The sequence below is a fragment of the Austrofundulus limnaeus genome, unplaced genomic scaffold (assembly GCF_001266775.1).
Source record: "Austrofundulus limnaeus strain Quisiro unplaced genomic scaffold, Austrofundulus_limnaeus-1.0 Scaffold34, whole genome shotgun sequence".
Lineage (NCBI taxonomy): Eukaryota > Metazoa > Chordata > Actinopteri > Cyprinodontiformes > Rivulidae > Austrofundulus > Austrofundulus limnaeus.
In genome coordinates, this window is record NW_013952436.1 from 1,351,949 (window position 1) to 1,365,744 (window position 13,796).

The 13,796-nt window shown below is 40.5% G+C and overlaps 2 protein-coding genes and 1 long non-coding RNA gene across 5 annotated transcripts in view; 2 read left to right on the plus strand and 1 right to left on the minus strand.

Moving 5' to 3' along the window:
• The window catches only part of ergic1 (endoplasmic reticulum-golgi intermediate compartment 1), a 33,201-nt gene extending 27,548 nt beyond the window's left edge, over window positions 1-5,653 (plus strand). The window contains exons 6-11 of one of the 2 annotated variants that reach the window (XM_014006085.1): window positions 34-138; window positions 218-278; window positions 362-462; window positions 1,081-1,203; window positions 3,045-3,165; window positions 3,322-5,653. In XM_014006085.1, the coding sequence (XP_013861539.1) occupies window positions 34-138; window positions 218-278; window positions 362-462; window positions 1,081-1,203; window positions 3,045-3,152 (498 nt within the window). In that variant the 3' untranslated portion in view covers window positions 3,153-3,165; window positions 3,322-5,653. Of the gene's footprint in view, window positions 1-33; window positions 139-217; window positions 279-361; window positions 463-1,080; window positions 1,204-3,044 lie in introns of both variants that reach the window. The other variant, XM_014006084.1, reaches the window with a different exon arrangement.
• The window catches only part of flt4 (fms related receptor tyrosine kinase 4), a gene marked incomplete in the record, with an annotated part of 87,559 nt that continues 79,332 nt past the window's right edge, over window positions 5,570-13,796 (minus strand). The window contains 8 exon segments of one of the 2 annotated variants that reach the window (XM_014006082.1): window positions 5,570-6,083; window positions 8,625-8,731; window positions 8,890-9,013; window positions 12,427-12,551; window positions 12,631-12,736; window positions 12,961-13,060; window positions 13,260-13,371; window positions 13,522-13,644. In XM_014006082.1, the coding sequence (XP_013861536.1) occupies window positions 5,864-6,083; window positions 8,625-8,731; window positions 8,890-9,013; window positions 12,427-12,551; window positions 12,631-12,736; window positions 12,961-13,060; window positions 13,260-13,371; window positions 13,522-13,644 (1,017 nt within the window). 2 annotated transcript variants of the gene reach the window in all.
• The window catches only part of LOC106515983 (uncharacterized), an 18,769-nt gene continuing 18,553 nt past the window's right edge, over window positions 13,581-13,796 (plus strand). Inside the window, exon 1 of the long non-coding RNA XR_001310059.1 lies at window positions 13,581-13,667. This is a non-coding gene — a long non-coding RNA (uncharacterized LOC106515983). The remainder of the gene's footprint in view (window positions 13,668-13,796) is intronic.

A 13,796-nucleotide genomic window follows, 5' to 3' on the forward strand; every position in this document is an offset into this window, starting at 1 on the left:
TGTGTGTGTGTGTGTGTGTGTGTGTGTCCTTAGGTTCCTGGGAACTTTCATGTGTCAACACACAGTGCCACAGCGCAGCCCCAAAACCCTGACATGACTCACACTATCCACAAGCTGGCCTTTGGAGAGAATTTACAAGTGAGGACACAAGTCACAAAACAGTTAAAGAAGATATGACGTGTGTTGAAACTGGGTTTTATTTATTTTCTTTCTCAAGGTACAAAAAGTCCAAGGAGCTTTTAACGCTTTAGGAGGTGCAAACAGATTATCATCCAATCGTAAGTACTCACACTGAGCGTGTCATCCTAAACACTTTTAGAACATTTCTATCAGTTTCTTCCTTTTTTTATTGTCGTTGTAGCKCTGGCCTCACACGACTACATCTTGAAGATCGTGCCCACCGTGTATGAAGACCTGTCGGGCAAACAAAGGTTCTCCTACCAGTATACAGTAGCCAACAAGGTTTTGTATCTTTGTTTTTCCTTGCATTACCTCATACCTTTGAGTCATTTGTTTGTTGTGGTTTWTTTGTTTGTTGGTTTTCCCCCCACTCTTCACACAAACACAGCGTGACCGCTCCAACAWACGGCCTGAGTATTCGCTGCATTAATGTTCACCCACACCTGGAAGTGAAATTTAACCCATAAGGGCTGGAAACATCCTCAAGATGTCAACAAGTCATAAAGACGATTCCCAGAACTGTGCTGACTAAAAACTGGTTGTGACCACAGGTCAGCCATGAAGCACAAAGATGCGGGCCTGAGCAACAGTTTCCTTCAGCTAGTTCCAAAACATAAATAACCGCCTTTGTTGTGTCAATTTCTGTTCAAATTTATTGAGTGGGTTAATCTAGGTTTAGATTATTTTATCTAAATATACTGATAACTAGCTTCCTTGAGCTTACTTGCCGTTTCGAGCTTAACTTTTCCCAAATTCATTGAGTGACTTTGAACAAAACCAGACCTGCAGTGACTCAAACATTACTCCACTAATCACAGATAAATGTGTCATCATCACAGTAAATAACTTGCTTTATAAGCGTGTAACGCTCTGTACCCCTCCCCTCCCCTCTGTGTACAGGAGTATGTTGCTTACAGCCACACAGGCAGGATTATTCCAGCCATCTGGTTCAGGTACGACCTCAGTCCAATCACAGTCAAATACACGGAGAGACGGCAGCCCTTCTATCGCTTCATCACAACGGTGGGTTACTAATTCTGCTGCTCTGCTAAGGGGTTTAACGCTCAAAACATAATGTCTACTGGCAAACTTTAGAGAAGAAAATTCAAAGTAATGCTTTACCTTCAAGCTTCTTTAAAGTGCCTGTGACCTGAAATTTGTTAAAAAAATATAAAGGCATTTTTTTGAAGATAACATTAATAACACATTGCAAAAATAATTTCCCACTGCTGAGATGAACAGTTGTTGAGATATTTGCTTGTGAAGTAACAGGAAGTGATGTCAAAGAGGAACGTCTGCATGGAACAGAGCATTGATAAAATGGCTAAGGACACGGACTGTAGAGAAGAATCTGATTTTTTCTTCAGATTATCTTGAGTCACCATCAGAAAGAGATGAAGACGAGTCAGAGTTCAAATAATGTTGTGTAAAATGTAGTTATTTTTAGCAGACTGGTGCAGCTCTGCCCAGCTTTACTTCTGACGGATTCAGCCTCTCTAATCTAAAATGCTCTTTTTATACCCAGCCTTCTAACAACTTACCCTATTTAGTTCCAAAAAATACTCCTTTGGCTGTTTTTTAACCTCTTTGTTTCATACTGTCCTCATTCCCCACTTTATTTTAGGTATGTCGTCATCCAAAACAAAATTACCTATTTTTTCCCTAAAAATGGTGCATTTTTTAGTTTGATATGTTGACTGTGTTCCACTTAGTATAAAATTGGTTTAAGAGATTTGCGTATGTCATTTACTTTTTAAAAAAATGTCCAAATGTCAGATATTTGAGCATGCTTGCAATGCTAATTGTTTCAGTATTTTTAGCCAAGTTAGCATCTGTCAGGYAGCTTATCCCTCTACTTTAAATGCTTTAAAGTCTTTGATGGACTGCTGTGGCTTTCCTTGAACTCTAAAATTCCATTAAACGTCAGGTGATATTTACTTTTATTTTATTGTTCAGTTAAAATTGTTTGTAGCCTACAGTGACGTTAGCATTTTGGTGACATTAGCTTTAGAGTTGATGCTAACGTGGCTGTGAACTCAAGTTAAATCATTTTGTCTAAGGTCTGTAATGTCTGTTTTTCTGTARATGGTTCTTGTAAACAAACATTTTAGAGTGAACATATGAAACACTTAAAAAAAATCTAAATATTGTTTAAACATGTTTTTTAGCACCAATAGCAAACAAAGTTAGCATCCATGCTATAGTTTGCTGCTAAACTTCTAAATATTTTTAAAATTAAAAGAAAAGTCTTGTAGAGATTTTATGTTTTGTAAATAAAAGTAAACTCCAKGTTAATGCGCTATGTGGGCAGATTGTGTAAAAAAAACATGAATAGAGGTTAATAAAACAAGGTACGAAATTGTGTTTTTGTGTAATTTCACAATGTGTCTGAAGACAAAATGGACTGTGTGTATTTCAGGATAACTTCTGCCTTTTAAGCAAGCTAATGGCAGCAGAGTATTGATCGTGTCTCTTGGCGGTAAAGAGAACTCTTACCAAACTTCTCCTCTCCTCCTCCTCAGCCTGTCAGCTGAGTAATGTTGCCTCAGCTTGTTCCCTCATCAGAAAGGCTTCCTGCTGATTAAAAAATATGCCCCAGAGGTAAATCAGCTGCCTGGCTGATGAGCCGCACCAGTCTTTGTCTTTTGTGTTGCTTTGGTTCAACATGCAGGAAGCTTGAGACATGAGTGGTCTTATTGTGTTATTATTAGTCACTGCTAAGGATTGTGTGAGTCAAGAGTTTGGTTCCAGCTCATTCCTGAGTGTGAGCGTAATGATCAAATGTATTCATTAAACCAAAGAAAATAAATCAAAAGCTTTCAAATCGTACCTCTGACAGGTTGGTGTGTTTTTTTTTATTGTAGATTTGTGCCATCGTTGGAGGGACGTTCACAGTGGCAGGAATCATCGACTCCTGTATATTTACTGCCTCGGAGGCCTGGAAGAAGATCCAGATAGGAAAGATGTCATGAGGACTGCCTCCTGGTTGGTTTGTCTATTTATAAAAGCGAGGTTTGCTAGCCTGATAGCTAAATCCAGTCCTGAATGAAAACAAACTTCTCATTGAGTTTGACGAGGAGCCTCCAGCACGAGATCTAACTACCAGGCTGCGCATCTTTTTTTTTTTTTTTTTAACTGAAGGTCCTCTCCGGCTCCATCTGCTCTGCTGACGCGTGGTCGCTGACTAAACACGTCTGCTTCCTCCATCATCGGTGTCAGGAGAGGAGAGGGAATCTCTTGTTACTGAAAGAATTGATTTTCTTTGTTTTTTAAGAACTGGGTGCCAGGAACTCACCAGTCTGGAAGGCGGCATTCTTTACAATGAAGTTCATGTTTATAGAATATTAAGGGTTTGATTTGATGCTACCACTTAGTTTTGTACAGAACATTACTTTATGTTCAGTTCCAGGAATACTTTTCACTTACCTAATTCTCAACAAATGGCATCGATTAATTCAGTGTAAAAAAAAACGTTCTCCAACGGGTTCGTTTTCTTGGTCTTTTTATACCAAATACTTCATCAGAACAGTTAAATCCCACCAGCTTGGACTCTTTCTGGTTTATTTCAGTGATTTGGGGGAGAGAATTAAATTACACTATGATTTGATTCAGTTCCTTTAGATCTTGTACGGCCCATCTCAGAAGTTCAAAAGGTATGTCCAAACAATTTTTATTTTAAATGTAGTGGGGACACTAACCCCTTCACAAAAAATGATCATGACAGCTATGGGCCTTTTGTCCTCTTCTCTAAAAACGTCAAAAATACATCTTTAATTTGAAGGGGTACATTTAAAAACATTTACAAAGAATGTTAAAACCACCCCCTTTTCTAAATATTTAAAAAAATATTTTATTTGCTTGTTGATGTGTACTTTTGAGAACAAAAACCCTAATTACAAATACCCAAAACTGGAAATAAAAAGACTAAAAATGAGTGTGAGTAGTCAACTATGGATAAGAGTCATACTCCAAGAACAAACACGTCACAATCCACCAGTGTGGCACCTCTCAAAGACCTTCAGTGTACACAGAAGGAAATATTCATCCTAACAGATAATCAAGCTATTAGAGCTCTCAGAGGGCCACACTTTACATCCGTGTTGACTTGGGAGTGTGCCGAAGCAGTCAACCAACTGAGCAGAGATAACAGGGTTACAGGACATACTGGCATTAATGGTAATGAGAGAGCTGACTCTTGCATAAGCTGGCAGTCAGGCCCACTTCAAAGGACTGTTGTGGGTATTTCAACAACAGTCTGTAGGACAGCCCTACAGGTCTAGATTAGACGTCAACGCTCAAGCCGCTGGAAGGAATTGAAGCACTGCAAACAGGCACAGGAACTGATTAACGGCCCTAATCTAAGGTTTGGGAAAGCTCTCACCTCCTTGACAAGGAAAACTTTAAGCAAACTGGTTGGAGTTCTAACTGGGCACAACCTGTTCAACCACCAGATGACTGTGATGGGACTCCATGACAGCGGTCTGTGTGATGCCTGTGGCATTGACTTGGATACGTCTTTGCACTACTTGGACCACTGCCTGGCCCCTGTCAGTCAAATGAAAAGAATTCTTGGGGACCACTTTGTAGATCCTGAGTGTTTCTAACCTTGTGTGCATCTGAGGATGATTAAAACATCTTTGTGGGAAGAGCAATGAGCCCACTTCCTAGGCCTCCGCTCATATGGGTTCTTTATCCATCTCCATTCACCAAACCAGCACATCCTGCAGGAGTTCACATCAAAATACTCGTAACTTTTTCTGTTCAAGCCACTGTGGTCACAAGGTCTGAAGAACCCGGTTTCTCCATTTAAAAGTGTTCTTTTTTCTTTGTTGCATCAGTTTTTCTGACATAAGGGTACCAAAGTTATTAGTGCTGTGTAGCTTTTGAACAGTGTCACTTTGTGTCAACTTAACTAGGTTTTTCTTAGTTATGACTCACATTCAAAACGGAACAAAAACTTGCTTTCTGTGTGGAGCTCAGGTTGTAAAACACCTGTGAGCTGTGTGTCATCCTCCTTACGGAGTACCTTATCAAGGGTGGGTTTTTTTTCACAGAAACTGAAAATAAAAGCTGTAAAAGCGTGCTGCGTAAGAGTCGGACTTTGAACCCAGACCCTTCTCCTTTCAGCTGGCGGCCCGAGCCGGCGTTCTCTGCAGGCTGTTGTCTGAAGTGAGCATGCAGGACGGCTCGAAGCTGTCATCGCGCTTACGTCCACCTCTGATAAGAGGTGTTCGGTGTGACTCACACCTCCTACAGCCCTCTGTTTACCTTCGTCACTTGTTAGCCGTGCCGCAGCCATCTCTGTTAAAACGACACAGATGGCACAAAAACATTTCACCTTTGTTGGGCGAGGGGGGACGAATGTAAATATGTGCTTAGTAATCAGACATGAGAGGATAAATTCTTTATTTCTTCCTGTGTGAGTCTTAACTTGTACAAATAAAAAGAATACTCAATAAAAAGATAAAAAATATAAATGTATGTATAGAAAATACTCTGGGATCATGTTTTTGTCATAATACTGCCACCCAGTGGCTTGTTAGAGGAGCTTCAGTCTTTGATAGAGGAAGAATGAGTAAAAGCCAGCTTTCTTTGAATGATCCTAGAACCTGATAAATGAACCGAGAACCTTTGATCCCCGTCCCGAAACAATCAGCAGCTCTGCTCTTTGTTCTGGACGAGGCTACATGTTGGAGGAGGCGACGCAGGGGGTGTTGGGAGGGGAGTAGAAGTCGCAGAAGCCCCCCTCAGACAGGTGTCCGTACTCGTTGTTGTAGAAGGTCTGTCCTGACAGCTGGCTGAAGAAGCTGGGCCGGTGCCCGGAGCTGCCGGTTCTGGTGTTCAGACCCAGAGAGCAGGCGGGGCCCATGAGGGGCTCCGTGCTGCTGGTGCTGCTCATCCGACTGGGGGGCAGGAGACAAAACGGACACTTTTAGTGTTAATTCATATTTGTATAAAAACTAAATAACATGAAGTTATGTAGATCTGGGGATTTGGGAGAAACACCGAAACAAATTTAAAAGGTTTGACAYGTTTATGTTATGATTTTGCCATTATACAGAGTTCATAAACAGTTCTGAGCTTAACCAACAAAAAAAGATTCAGCTCACTAATTTGAGGTAGTTTTAAAGGGATAGTTTGGTTTTTTCATGTGGATTTGCTAAAACCRCAAGAAACAGACTGTTTGGATAACTGTTTAAAGTGTCATAATTTGTATTAACTGCTGTAAAATTTTAGAGTGGTTTGAAGACATCTTTTAAACTTTTACAAAGTGGTCAATTTCACGTTTTACTGTTTTTCCTTAGATTTTTATGGTTATTTGCAAGAGTATACATCAGCAAGYAAGAGCACTTCAGAGGGTCCAGTGGCACCGGTGCATGGCAGCCCCGCCTCTGTCAGTGCGCCCCAGGGCAGCTGTGTATGAATGGGTGAATGCCTGAAGTGTAAAGCGCCTTGGGATTCAAGTGGATTTGATAAGGCCATTTATCATTTACTTCCTGCATACATAAGAAGATGACTCCTCTYAAATGGAGCAAAGGGTTTGCTGGTAGGAGGACGGACCAGTCAGACCAGTCTACTAAATTTATTCATGACATTCAAACGTTGGTGGTGAGTTTGCACCGATAATGTGGTTTAGTTGCTGGATTGGAGCCAGGCATTCGGGTGGTGACACAAAAAAATGGGAGAAAACTCTGATTATCTTAATAGGGATTTGTAGCAACTATCCACTCTTTTTACCCACTTTTACTTTCCAAGTTGTGAAGTTGCTGCTGGTTGTCTTCAGCTGAAGATGTTACTGCTATGTAGAGTTACCAATGAATCTAACATGCATAGTTTTGGTCTGTAGGAGGAAATTGGCGTAGTTGTAGAAAACCCATGCACGCACAGGGAGAACGTAAACTCCATCCAGCAAGGCCCCAGAYGAGGAAACAGTCCTCGTACRAAGCAAAGTGAAGGACAAGGGTCTGGTTTTTACCAGKTTAAGTCAATGGTAATGGTAAATATTATACCGTTATTTAACCAGGCAAATCCCATTGAGATCACCGATCGCTTTTGCAAGGGTGACCAATGTCTGAAGGCAAACTACTGCACATGTTTTGTTCTGTGGGGGAAACCGAAGTACCCGGAGAAAACCCACACAAGCACAAGGAGAACATGCAAACTCCTCACAGAAAGACCCCCGGTCCGAATCGGGGATTGAACCCAGGACCATTTAGACCGAGGCGTGGTACTGGCCAAAGTAGTCTTAAAGGCGCAGTGTGTAGGATTTGTTGTTTTCAGCGACATCTAGTGGTTGACTGGTTGAMTCTTCCTCCCTCAATTTCGGCTAAAAGAATTGACAAAATCCTACACACTGTGCCTTTAATCGGCACTGTCATGTGATTCTTGGTCGGAGAAAGCGGCCATATTGTTCAGAGCGAGGACAACTCAACAGATATGATCGTTAGCTTGCGAAGCTGAATGTGGTAACCATGACCGATGAATTTCAGTTTCCAACTGACAACCATTATTTTTGATTCGAGAGAAATGCTTGTCAGTAAATATTAGACAAAAACCTGCTGTCAAGTTGCACCCGTCTGCAATGAATGCTGTTTCTAAAAGGCAGAAGCTAACCAATGAAAAACTAATAKTTRRRTACAACTCTAACAGAAATCTAGCCCTGATATGTTGACAGCAAGTCTCAGGATCTCGTTCCCATGTCGCAGGAATTTTGAACAACTCCAAAACTTGTGTAGCAAATCTCTCAAAATAATCACTCAGTCGTCGCCGGCATCTCAAACCTGTCTCAATTTAGTTTCCGTCATCTTCGAGTGCTGGAGCTTTTTTTCCCCTATAGATATGTATGTAAATTACTAGCATTTTTTTTTACTGAGATTCTAACTCAAAAATTGGTCATTTTCCTCTTAATTTTGTGTTCCCAACTAATCCCCAGCCCTCTCAGCCCAAACATCATCAACATACATCACTGATCTCATCTGTATCATTCAGAATATTTTTTTGTAAACATTTGACCTGGTTGTGCTGTTTTTGTACCGTAGAATCTGTTTAAGGCTGCATACTTTTATTTGGTGTGAATTCTAGGTGGTTTAGTGAAATCCAGTTCTCCAAACTGAGCTAAAACTGGGGCCTTGGCTTTAAATGACTCACTCCCTCGTCTGCTTACTCATGCAGACCGAGACTCTGCTGATGCTCACTTCCTTCGCAGATCTAGTTTCGGTACCCAGAAAACCAGAGGGTGACTGTTCTCCAGTTTCCAAGCAAAGTAAGAATGTTTTTCTCGCTTTGAGCGAGGCGCGTGCAGAGTACGTGGATGCTGTGAGAGCACCGTTCGCTAATGGAACTGAAAATGGCGTCAGCGTGTTCCTCCCGGTGAGTCACGTTTACCGGGTCTGGATGTCAAATAACTCGGCTGCAACATGAATCGTAGCTTTTACACGACAAACCTTTTTAGGATGGCGCCTCTGTGGCTGTGCTCGATTCTCTCGAATTCCTCGGAGGCCAGAACCATCCCGCTGTCCGTCTGGTTGTCCTGAGGGGAGACGCAGGTTGACTTCATGGAAATGAAGAGATWTTTAAGCACAAGCGGAGGATTTTTATTTATTTTTTGGTGATTATCAAAGGAAAAGAATCATCAAATGTTAAAAAAAAAAAAAACATTAACCAGAGTCACATTTTTTAACAAGCAAGGGGAGAATGAAATGTTCTTACTTGAGGGGTTTTTTGGGACTGAATCTCTAGCGGCAAATCGTCAAATGTCTTGACACCGGGTTGAGATGCTTTGAAGGGTCCAATGACCACACAGCCAGCAAACGGTACACAGTTATAATACCTGCTGAGGACAGGAGGAGGGGCTTATCAAATCTATCCTAAAGTCAATCAAATATTCATCAAATGTGCTTGATTAAAAGATTAATTAACTATTATTTTAGGAAGCCAAAGTAATTTTTATCGCTCATAGCTGAGAGGTTTTGTCTTTCTGTTAGCAAAATATCCCATGAACCAGAAGACAGATWTGAATGAAATTCTCAGAAAATATTCACTGGATAAGCAACGACCATCAATTCTTTTTACGAAATCAACCTAAATAAAGATGGCAGCCACAATACCAGTGATCATATAAACAGAGTACACAAAACACTTTCATTTTTCAAGATAAAAGGATCTTTGAACTCTGGTACGAAAGGCAGTAGAGTTTATTTGGATTCCTTCATGGAATGTTCGTCCTTTCTTTTTTCTCAAAATAGCATTCAGAACCACCGTCAGGCTGATATCTGAAAACAGAAACATGTACATTCATAGACTTAAGCCTACCTTATTGTTTGTCATTTTCTCATCTTATTTACCTCAAACATTTAAAAACAGGATTTTATTATTTTTTCTTTGTCTTCTGTTCTAACAGCAACAATCTGTGTTGTAGTTTTTAACTTGTGAGATGTAAATCAGGGAAAACCTTTGTAGCTTCACTGCCCACATGTTCATCAGCTCAGATGTTCCTCTTCAGAGATTTTAATGTGACATCACAGAGAGGAAGAAGAATAAGATCAGTAACAGTTTTATAAGATTTATGACCTTTTACAGATGAGATTAATTAATTAACTTGTTGAGTCAGGCCTAACTGTAAATCTAACGTGGATGAGACTCGTGATGAGAACACAAAGAGCTTCATGCACCAAAGCCTGAAAACCCCATCAGAGGGAAATAATGTTACGCATTTGTTGGTAAAAGAGTTTAGATGTTTCCAGTCCGGCTGAGATCACCTTTCCTCTACATAGAGCTTTTTTTTATACTTTGTTTTTAATCATCATAGAGTTTTATAAATCGTTTTATTCCAGCTCTTATCATTTTGACTAAAAAAATTAAATGGTTATTATTAAAAAGCCTTTTTTTATGTTGAAAAGATGCGAAGCCAGAATTTTAGATTAAGATCATGGGAGTGTCTTTAATGAAAAGTTTAGATTTGATGTAATTTTCCTGCCATTTCTGTCTGAATTTAGGTAAAATCATCAATCAGCTTGTGTTGAAAGTTTGCTCTTCTTGATTAGTTGAAATGTAAATTATTTAATCCACAGAAGAACATCACTTCCCAAGTTTCAGTCAAACTGCTGTGATCTCATCRGATGTAAAGATTTCTAAACTGAACCTTTGTTTGTCTTGAGGGGGAAAAGCCACTGATTCATATTTTGACTAAAGATTAAAGAGCACGTGTGTTTACATGGTAAATGTGCTTCTGAGAATCTGCCTAAACAAAACTTTACTGCTCAACAGTCTTTGCAAAATAAACTTCATATAATCAAATAAGAGGCTGAGCGTTCTTTAAAAAAATGCACATCACTTGCTGCCTTCAAAGCCAGAGTTTTAGATTAATATATTATTTTAAAAAATTGAAGTTAGTGTTTTAGTTAAAAAAAAACATGAATGATCACAAGGTTTGTGTTTTGTTGAGTTTTGTCATGCAGCAGAAGAAATGCATATTTAACCAGATGAATCTGTTCCTCCTCATCATCTCAGTTCAGGCAGTTTTTGGAGAGTATCCCCTGAAATCTGGGGGGTCTGATCACCCTAAACCAAGCTGTAAAACTGAGTTTAGTGTTTGCCAAGGTTGATTTGACATTTAGGCTAAACATGTCAGCATTTTAATCTAATAAAGTTCATTGGGCCTCATGCAAGAACTGTTCTTACGCACAGATTTGTTCTTAAATTGTGCGTACGAGTGATTTAGGAGAATTTGTGGCATTCACCAATGTTTTCGTATTCTAAGATTTTTTTCAGATACAAATAAAATTCACGAGTGGTCCAGACCTGTCGTATATTTTACGAGCAGTCAGTCTGCTGTTATCCAGACGGGTTTTCCTCCCTAATAACTTTATATTTCGTTAGCTTGAAGATATTTTGAGTTAAAAATAAATTACACTCCATAATTATGTTGACAATAGGCTATTCTGCTTGTATTAGAGTTATAATTTTAAATGTAATAATTTAGACTAACAATATAAATTGTCCGTCCGGCCGGCTTACCCGCTATCGGGTGCGGGGGGCAGCAGCAGAAAGACCCCGCTCTCCCCAGCGACACCTTCCAGCTCGTCCTGGGGGACTCCGAGACGTTTCCAGACCAGAGGGGATACATAATCCCTCCAGCGAGTCCTGGATTTTCTCCAAAGTGTCAGACTTATTTTTGAAAACATTTTAAAATGTTTATTTCAAACCCGCATCTGAGACCACCTGCGACGGCTCGCTGGGGGTGGGGTGGGGGGGTTACGGTGTGCAGCGCTGTGTCTTCTGAATAAATGAAAATGATTTAACACAGTTGTTTATACTTTTAGCAGCTCTTTTTATTCCACAGCTGACCTGCTAAAAATGACAGATTTTATTTTCTGGATCTCTGACAGACGGACTTCAATCTCTGAACTCGTAAAGTTTTTTTAGTTTTCACTGTCATTTTCATGAATGAACACTTGTATCTGAGGCAGGAAACACAGCCTTATATGGTGTTTTTGGGGTGGTAATTATGCTAATCTCCTCTCGCGTGCACRAGCAGCTGGATAGAACAGGTGGAAATTACGCAGCTCATTTACACACTTTTCCTGAAGATAGAAGAGTTTGTTGAATCTGACGTGACATGTTCGTACGAACCCTTTGTACGAACAAAAGTAAGAGAAATTTAGGATAAGAATATGAACATGTTCTTGCATGAGGCCCATTGTGTCTATAAAATCAATCTGCTACGTTTTCCTAATTACTAGACACTTTATTTTTAATTTTTTTGTGTGTCTATACAGACATACCTGGCATGTTTCGACGTGTACCGAAACATGTCAGGTATGTTTGTATAGACACAAAAAATAAAAATAAATTTGACTTGTCTTAATTTCCCATCAGCAGCAGAGATATGACCAAAAAAAGTTCTATGTGTTGTCAGTGTGTTCCCATAAATATGACAAAATGTGTTCTCTACATTTAACCCATCACATGAGAAACACCCTGGCCGAGCAACATTCAGGGAATTAAAAGCCTTGCTCAAGGACACCACTCTGCTCTACCCCTGTGCACTTCACTGCTGCTCCTGAAGCCCTCACAAATCTTTAGTTTTCTTTGTTGGACCTGTTTTCCAGTTTTTTGTTGGCTGATTTAAACGTTAACCTGCTAAATGTCTCAAATAGTAATGGAACCATATCTTGCACAGTTACACAGTTGTCACAAGCTGTGTTTTTAATTAAAATAGACCTTTTTTTTGTATCGAGCAGATACCTTGTGGGCAGGGTGTTGCAGGCCAGTCTCAGTTCTTCCTCAGATGGGGGTCGGGATGACGGCTGCGAGAAACCGTCATCTTCTGAGTTCTGTGAGTGGTTCAGTKGGGGGTGATCTTTCCCATCCTGCAGGGATGACAAACAATTTAATAATAATAATAATAAACAATTTGAGACAACATGACCTTCTTTTAGATGAACTCACAGGTAGGCTGTTGTCCTGCAGCAGGTCTGCCAGGATTTGAACCAGCGCAGGAAAGGTGGGCCTCTCTTTGGGCTCGCCATGCCAGCAGGCCAGCATGATGCCATATCTGCCAGCAGAGGGCAGCAAAGAGTCATGAAAATAAAAATACAAGGAGCAGCACATTTTTTTAAGGTGACCTCAAACTCTAATTATCAAAAGGTGGGAGTCAGCTGAACGGTATTAATGAGAAAAGCAGCTCCTGGAACTGAAGCCATGGACTGAAACAAATCTGAGGGGAAAAGAGCCGTTTCTCCTCAGAACCAGGAGGAAACGATAAAAAGAAATATTTACATTTCAGGGGACACGGTTTCTGGCGCTCTCATCCTGAAGCCATCTTTTAGCCGCTTGCAAAACTCTTCATCAATCTGCACTCCTGGGTACGGAGATGCACCTATGTGTGGAGACATTAATTTAAAACGTCAGCTGCAGGAAAACAAGGCTTTGTGTGTTTGGATAAAAAGGAAGGCTTTTTTTAAGAAGAAGAAGAATAAACTGAGCTATTTTAGTTGGAACAGATGCTCCTCAGAACCTCCTAGAGGAGTTTTGCATTGAARTGATTTGTGTTCTGATTTTTTTTTTCTTCAAATTACCAAGTGAAAATATTTCCCAGAGGAGGACTCCGAAGGACCACACATCACTCTGGCTGGTGTAGACTTTGTCAAAGATGCTCTCCGGAGCCATCCACTTTAAAGGCAGGCGAGCCTGTGCGAGCAGCCAAACAGCAGAGTGATGAACGGCGGCACGAGCAGAAACGATAAAACAAACAGGAAGAAGTTTTATTGTCTGCCTGCAGCAGATGGATAAATAAAAGAGGAAAGGGGAGCTTTGGAAGGGAGAGGGAGGAGGACGCACGTTGCCTTTCCTGACGTAGTCCGGGTCTTTGTAAATGTCTCGGGCCAAACCAAAGTCACAGATCTTCACGATGTTGTCCTCTGACAGGAGGATGTTACGAGCTGCCAGATCCCGGTGAATACACTGCACGCACACACACACACACAGTGAGGAAGACCGAGTGAATACACACAAGCTTTGAATTTTGGGGATATCTGTGTCATATCTATAGATAGAGTCGTGTGTGTGTGTGTGTGTGTGTGTGTGTGTGTGTGTGTGTGTGTGTGTGTGTGTGT